The sequence below is a fragment of the Chrysochloris asiatica genome, unplaced genomic scaffold, assembly GCF_000296735.1.
Source record: "Chrysochloris asiatica unplaced genomic scaffold, ChrAsi1.0 scaffold00038, whole genome shotgun sequence".
In the NCBI taxonomy this organism is placed as follows: domain Eukaryota; kingdom Metazoa; phylum Chordata; class Mammalia; order Afrosoricida; family Chrysochloridae; genus Chrysochloris; species Chrysochloris asiatica.
Genome location: NW_006408556.1, coordinates 12,985,367 through 12,992,848, shown reverse-complemented (window position 1 = coordinate 12,992,848; position 7,482 = coordinate 12,985,367). Strand labels below are relative to the sequence as shown.

The 7,482-nt window shown below is 53.0% G+C and overlaps 1 protein-coding gene across 1 annotated transcript; it reads left to right on the top strand.

Moving 5' to 3' along the window:
* Positions 1–501: 501 nt before the first annotated feature.
* CCND3 (cyclin D3) lies at positions 502–6,818 on the top strand. Its single transcript, XM_006860454.1, has 5 exons — positions 502–749; positions 1,641–1,856; positions 5,422–5,581; positions 6,090–6,226; positions 6,654–6,818. Exons 1-5 carry the CDS (start codon positions 552–554, stop codon positions 6,816–6,818), a joined length of 876 nt encoding a protein of 291 aa, XP_006860516.1. The 5' UTR covers positions 502–551.
* The last annotated feature ends 664 nt before the right edge of the window (positions 6,819–7,482 follow it).

The following is a 7,482-nucleotide window of genomic DNA, read 5'->3' as shown; positions in this document are numbered from 1 at the left end:
AACTAGTTATTATTATTATTATTTTCTCTAGCGCACATAGCTAAAAGATAGGGTTTGACACATTAATAGATGAATGAATGAACAACCTTTAGAGAGAAATTCTTTCCTTGGCGACTAGAATGAGAGAAGGGAAATGTGAGGGCTCATTGGTGGGGAAAGAGGCCCACCTTCCAAAAAGTTCGCTCCACCGGGTGGTCAGGAGGGCCTGGAGCGCCCGGAAGCCGGCGGGCTGGCGCCCCACGGACCAATGCGGCAGCCGGAGTAGAGGAGGGAGCGCCCCCGCTGGCGCTTTCCGTGTGGGGCGCCGTCTGCGCCCCGCCCCTTCGGGACGTTAAGACGTCCTAGCATTCCACGGTTGCTACATCGTCGCGAGGGGCGGGACGCCTGTCAGGGAAGCGGCGCGCGCGAGGGCGGGCCGGCTGCAACCGAGGGTTCTTCACCGCGCCGTGCCAGCACCAGAGCCAGACCCGCGTCGCACGCTCTCTGGTTCACACTGCCTGACTTCTGGCTCTCGAGTCCTCACTCTTGTCCTGCTTGTGAACTGCCTGAGTATGGAGCTGCTGTGTTGCGAGAATATCCGGCGTTCACCCCGGGCTGGGTCAGACCCGCAGCTGCTGGAGGACCAGCGTGTCCTGCAGACCCTGCTCCGCATGGAGGAGCGCTACTTGCCCTGCGTCTCCTACTTTCAGTGCGTGCAGAATGAGATCAAGCCGCACATGCGGAAGATGCTGGCTTACTGGATGTTGGAGGTACCGCTCAGATGGGTTCCCTTTAGCCCCATCGCTCCCGCACCCTTGAATCTGGATATCCTGGGGGCGCCCTGTTTCGACATCCTGGTTCCAGCAACAATCGACAAGATGCTCCGGTGGCCCAGACTTCTGGGGCCTGGTCTTTCATTCGGGCAAATTAACTATCTACCCCCATGGTGTCTCTTTTCCTTCCCCAACTCAGATCGACGCCTCCCGACTCTACTTCCAGTTATTTGGCACCCTAACCCTGTCTCTTCAGCCCGGGAAAGCGGGACAAGGGCCACTCTCTACCCCTCTGAGCCTCCTGCTTCCCTCCCCCGCCTGGTATTCTAAGCAAAGGGAGCCTGGAAAACCCTGGGCTTGGCAGTCTCCGCCCCAGAGCCGGTTCTTGTGTCTTGTCGTGGGGTTCTGGCGGGGAAGGCGGTGGGGGTGGCGCTCACGCTGTTCCGGCGGACAGGGAAACGAAAAGTGCGGGAGGCAGTGGTAGGAGTCTCCTCCCTTCCCCTTGGGTGTGTGCAGTGGGTGGTGGTAATGAGGGGAAGGTCCCAGCTCTTGGGCTACCAGGAGTGCCGCTTCTGTCCGCCGCCCCCCCCCCCCGCCCCCGCTGTGGGGGATGGGAGTCTCAGTTTAGAATCTTTTGAAAGGGTCCTGACTGTAGGCAGCACCTTTCTGTTCTATTACCCCCCGACCCCCCAGGGAGCAGGGAGGAGACAACACAGAGGAAGTGGGGGTGCCACCTTGGGGAGGTTGCATCCTTCTCCATATTGGTCCTTGTAGTCACTGTATGTAGCCGGATCCCCTTTCCTCCACGTCCGTCCATTCAGCGCCCTCCTTAGTGCTGTTGCTTTTTCCAAGCCTCAGTTCCTGCAGTGACTCTTCATCCTCCCCCAGGTGTGTGAAGAGCAGCATTGTGAGGAGGAAGTCTTCCTCCTGGCCATGAACTATCTGGATCGATTCCTGTCCTGGGTCCCTACTCGGAAGTCGCAGTTGCAGCTCCTGGGTTCGGTCTGCATGCTACTGGCCTCCAAGTTTCGTGACACCACCCCCCTGACCATCGAAAAGCTCTGCATCTACTCCGACCACGCTGTTTCTCACGGCCAAATACTGGTGCGTAGTTCTCCTGTCCCCCAAGTATATATTGCCACCCTATTCCCAGGAAAAGGAAAGCCTTCAGAGGCGGGATTTTTAAAGGCACAAGGGTGGGGCAGAAAAATAGGGCAGTGTGGTGGGCAGGGTAGTCCTGGCCTAGGCTTGAGGCTGCCAGCATGAATGAAACCCCTTCCTCCTGACCTCCAGGGGGCGCCACTCCTTCCCGGTCTTTCCCCCAGATAGCAACAAGTCAAACTGCATGTCTACACTCACTAGTACTTTGCCTCTGGGTTTACAAAGCCACCACGAGTTATTTATTGGCAGCAGAAGGGCATGCCTGCACACCCCCACTGGCGTGGTGGAGTGGAATGTGCTTTGTGTGGGGGAGGGGGCTGCCTTGGTTTCTTTATCCCAGGGTGGACTTTGCGATAGAAAAGCCTTCCAGAGCTGATTGAAGCCAGGCCCTGATTGCTCTAAGGAAGGACTGAGGTGTATCATCGCACCTCCTTTCATTTTCCTTATATCCCAGGAAAGAGCTCCTTCTCAACCCTCCAGTCCCTGTCTTCATTCTGAGGAACTTGAGCAGCTGCTTTGGGTCTGATGGAAACATCTCTCCCTTTTCCCCTTAGCCAAAGGCTGAGGGACAGACAGGGAGCTGAGCTGCAGCTGCAGCTGCTTCCGATGTGATAATGATGCCCCCCTCCCCTGGCCCGCCCTGTCTGACCAAGGTCTTTCATAACCCTGTGGGGAGCTGCTGTCACCCCTGTGGTTTGGGAAGTGGCTCCCTGGGCCTCTTGCTGGGAACTTGGGCCTGGTTCATTCTGAGACATGGCAGGAAAGTCACTGGGTTCTCTTTCCCCACTGGCCTGGGGAGGAGATGGGATAGTAGCTGGGTCTTGGAAGAGATTATTTAGGGCATATAGAGCATCCCCCGGGGAGCCTGGGGTAGAGGGTGGGTGAGCTGGCACCTTCTTCCACCTTGCTCTATGGGGCAAGCTGGCCAAGTCTTCTACTGACCCTGAGAGCAGTCTCTGGGCCCCATCTCCCTGGGAGGAGGGCAGCATGCAGTCTGCTGTGATTGGCTGGCGGGGAGGCCAGGGTACTGGGGCCCCCGACTGCTGTGAATCGAGGAACAGGATTCCTCTTCCTGCCAAGTAGCTCTCAGAGATGGGAGTAGGAGGCCGGAGTTGGGAATCTGGGAGGCCCCACAGCTCTTTGTGATGAATCTGGTAGTTTTTGGCAAGTCTGAAGGTGGAATTGGTTTCCAGGCCAGAGAGCAAGATGTGTTTGGAGGGGTTTGGGCTGGAAGGTAGAAGGGGACTTCCTTTTTATGGAAAGACCGGGATAATGCGTATGTGTGTGTCTTTCTGTCTGTCTGTGAGGGGACTTTTTTTTTTTCAGAGCAGCCAAAAGTACTTTTCTCTCACTCCCTCTGCTTGAACTGGGGGTCAAGTGTGTAGATGACTTTCTGCGAGGTCAGAGTTGGAAGGGATCTCAAAGAACTCCAGTCAGTCCAAATCCTTGTGGAGGCCCAGAGAAGGAGAACATTAGACTGAAGTAGATAAATGTGCGCTCTGGGTCTTCCATCTGTACACCATGTTGCCTTAAAGGCCAGGGATGTGATGATGTTGTTATTGTTAAGTGCCATTGAGTTGATTCCGACTCAGCAACCCTGTACAGGGTTTCCGAGCTAACCTTGTGGTTTGCAGTCCAGTTCTGATCCACAGCGCCCCACCAGAAGGGATGGGATAGAAGCAGGTAATCCCTCCCATGGTTATACTCTACCAAGGTAGGGCTGAGATCCTCCGGGTTGTCTGTTGCCAGGTAGGGTGGTGGCTGCCTTCCTTCACACGATTCCACGGGCTCCCCAGCAGGGAAAGCCCACTCCAGTTGCTTCCTGGGAGGCCAGGTAATTTTTGTTTACTCATGAGTTTTAGGGGTTTGCCACTGGAATAAATGCCAGCAGTAGAATCCTAGTTTTTCTGCCCTACTCTGGCTCCAGGCCAGGTAATTTTTGTGGGGCCCTGTGAGGGACTTAGGGCTCACTTGGGAGGATGCCACTTAATCTGGGACTTGGAGGGGGGACAGCTGTGACTGGGCCCTTGAAAGAGGTTGGGTGGGGTTGCCATTTCTGCCTTAATAAGGGGTCAAACCCACGAGTTCCTTCCTGAGATAAAACAATGAAGAAATCCTCATGTGTGTAACTCGGAAATGGGGTCAGGGCTGGGAACACCAGACGAGTGGATTGGGTGGGGCTCTTAGCCTCTCTCTAAGACCCAGCCATGTTTTATTGGCTTGGGGGGATGGGATGACCTTTGGGGGTCATCTGGATCCATCCTATGTACCTTGCTTCCTGAAGACTCAAGCTGCACTGGGCATTCTTTAGGTTCCAGTTCAAGGGGGTGAGTACCGTACCTTAGGACCCACCCCTAATGTCCCACCAAGGGGATGTGGGTTGAGTTGGGCAACCTCCCCTTTGAGGAACCTCAGGGGAGGCTCAATGTTTGTGTCACAGGAGAGGTGGCCTCATGTTCATTCTAGTTTTTTCAAGAGATGTGGACTTGGTTAGGATGCAGAGTTGGGGAAGAGGCTAGTGGTGAGCTCCCCTTGCTAGAATCTTTGGGTTTATAGACAGCGCTTTATCCTAAAGGAACATCAAATTCATAGTGATGTTGGCAGTAATCTGTCTATATAGTCTTTAAAGTTTTTTTCAACTTGGCATCCTCAGTGAAATCAGAAAGCCTATATTATTGTTCCCTAGTAGGGTTGCTCCTGGTGCTGTGGGATAAACATTGAACTGCTGCTAACCACAAGGTCAGTGGGTCAAACCCACCAGCCAGGAGAAATATAAGACTGTCTGCTCCCATAAAGCTATAGATTTGGAAACCCTATCTAGGGTCTCTGTGAATCAAAATGGACTTGATGGCAGTGGGTTTGGTTTTTAGGCCCCTAAGATAAGCATGGAGTCCTAATATAGAGCTGCAAGATAATTCACTGGACTGCAAGGTCAGTTTGAGCCACAAGGTCGGTGGTTCAAACTCACCAGCCAGTCCTTGGAAACCTTATAATAAGGGTCGCTATGAGTTAGAACCCACTGGATAGCACTTAACAACAGCAGCAAGATAAGCATGAGTCGGAATCAATGCAACAGATAACCAAACAAGGATTCCAACTCAACAAGATAACCAAACCAGGATCCAGATAGAGAAGCCACATAATGTATTTAGTACAGAGGTGTGGCGCTATAGGATGAGCAGTGGACTGTGAACCACAAGGTCGGCAGTTCAAAGCCACCAACTGCACCTCAGAAATCCTATACAGGGTCACTGTGAGTCAGAACTGACTCTACAGCAGTGAACAACAACAGCAGGAAATATTCAATCGATGGGAAAAGCAAATCCCTCCAGCTCTTCCCCTCTGTGGATTGCACTCTGGAGTACCAGTCCGTAAGCCTAGAAGCAGAACTGGGGTCTGGAGCGTCAAAGGTTTAATGGGCTTCTTTCCCTTTGAGGCGCTCCCCTTTTACTCCTTCCTCTTCCCTTCGTCAGCCACTAATGATATCATCCTCTTCTCCATCCTTCAGGACTGGGAGTTGCTGGTCCTGGGGAGGCTCAAGTGGGACCTGGCTGCTGTCATTCCCTATGACTTCTTGGCTTTGATTCTGCACCGGCTCCCATTGCCTAGTGACCGGCAGGCCTTGGTCAGAAAGCATGCCCAGACCTTTCTGGCCCTCTGTGCCACAGGTAAGAGCCCTGCATATCTTTTTTGCCAAATGGGGGCTAGCTAGGAGATTCCAGTTTATACTCCTCAAAATTTATTTGTGAAACTACATTCACTCAGAATCCCCAGACTCAGTACAGAAAAGCAACAGAACATCATCAGAACTGTATGGAACTTTAAAGACTCCCAGTAGGTAGATGGGGAAACAGAGGGCTTAGAGAGGAAAGTGACTTGCCTAAAGTCTCAGGGTAAGTTGGATCAGAACCCAAGATTCTTGACCTTAGTTGTGTTTTCATACCAAGTGGGTATCATCCGTCCCTGAGCCTTGGGAAGTTTGTTGTTTGCCTCAGTTCACTGCAGAAGAGGGGTCCCTTTCTGCTTCTTCCTTCACTGATGTCCTCTACCACTCACTGTTTGGGTTTCCCAGTATGCCTCTACTCTACTCATGCTGTTTGTTAGGACTTGAAGACCACGCTTGCTGTCACACTTGTAATCCTTCTGGTCTCATGGTTCTGTCTCCCTCTTTCCAAGATTTCAGTTTTGCCATGTACCCACCATCTATGATTGCAACGGGCAGTGTTGGGGCTGCAGTCCAAGGCTTGGGTGCCAGTTCCATGTCCGCAGATGAGCTCACCGAGCTGCTGGCAGGGATCGTAGGCACTGAAGTGGTGAGTGCTGAGAAGCTGACTGTGTTCTGAGCCTTTAATAGAGGGAGTCATTCATACCCAACCTTGTCCTGTTTACTCTCCTGCCCCCACTTTGGTAGGGGCTTTTTATCTCCTGCCTTGGTCTGGAGAAGACCAAGTGTTTTGGGTGGAGTAAAGGGCACTGGCCCATGGTGGCCCTTTTCTTGCCAAGTGGTGTACTGGAGTGGGGGTGGGGGTTTGGTATCTGATGCAGGGCTGCTCTCACACCCTTTTGCCACATCCTCTTGCCAGTTTCTGAGAACTGAAGGTTGATTCCTGGGGCTGGGCTGTAGCCTAACTTCCCCAGAGTTCCCTGTGTGCTGGGAGGTGTTCTTCCCCTACACCTGCTGCCACATCTGGGGTTAGGGGTGAGGAATGGATCATCTTCACTGTTCCCCCCTCTTCCCAGGATTGCCTGCGGGCCTGTCAGGAGCAGATTGAAGCTGCACTCAGGGAGAGCCTCAGGGATGCCCAGCCTAACTCCAGCCCAGTGCCCAAAGCTCCTCGGAACACGGGCAGCCAGGAGACCAACCAGACCAGCACACCTACAGATGTTACAGCCATTGACCTGTAGCCTCGGGGAGAGCCCCTCAAGTGGCCACCAGGAGCTAAAGAGGGGACACTGCCCCTGTCCCTCTCCCTCCCCCTCAAGAATCACAGCTGAGGGGGCTCCTGTATTCACCCCTCTTAAAGCCTAAAGGGGCCAGGTCCTACCTATCCCTGCACTGTGCACTAAGGGGCTGGACCAGCCAGTCGTGATTGGGTGGTTGGTCAAGCTCCTCCTCCTTTCCTGAATCTGAATAGCTCCTTCCTGACTCTAGCTGGGGGTGGTCGGGGCTGATCAGAGACCAAATCGAAGCAGGTAAAATGCATAAGCACCAGCATTCCTTTTGAAGTCCCTTCTCTGGACTTCAAGTTCTTGTTTTCCACAATGCCCCAGTGCCTTCTAAGGGTGTTGCCTCTCCTAGGGTTATTGAATTTGGATTGGGGTCCTTCTGAAGATGAAATTTCAGACATTTCTGATAGACACATGTGAGAGGAAAAAGTCTGGATAGCTCCTCTCACCACTTTGGAAGCATCTGCATAATCCATGCTCACAGCTGCTCCTGGAGAAAGGTCTAGGCCTTGGGCAGAAGGGCAAGAACCAACGAACTCCTCCTGGCTCTGCTTTTCCATTCAGCTTCTCCTGTGATTGAGAGGGGTCAGTGCTGAAAGGAAAAGTTGTTTTAATTTATTAA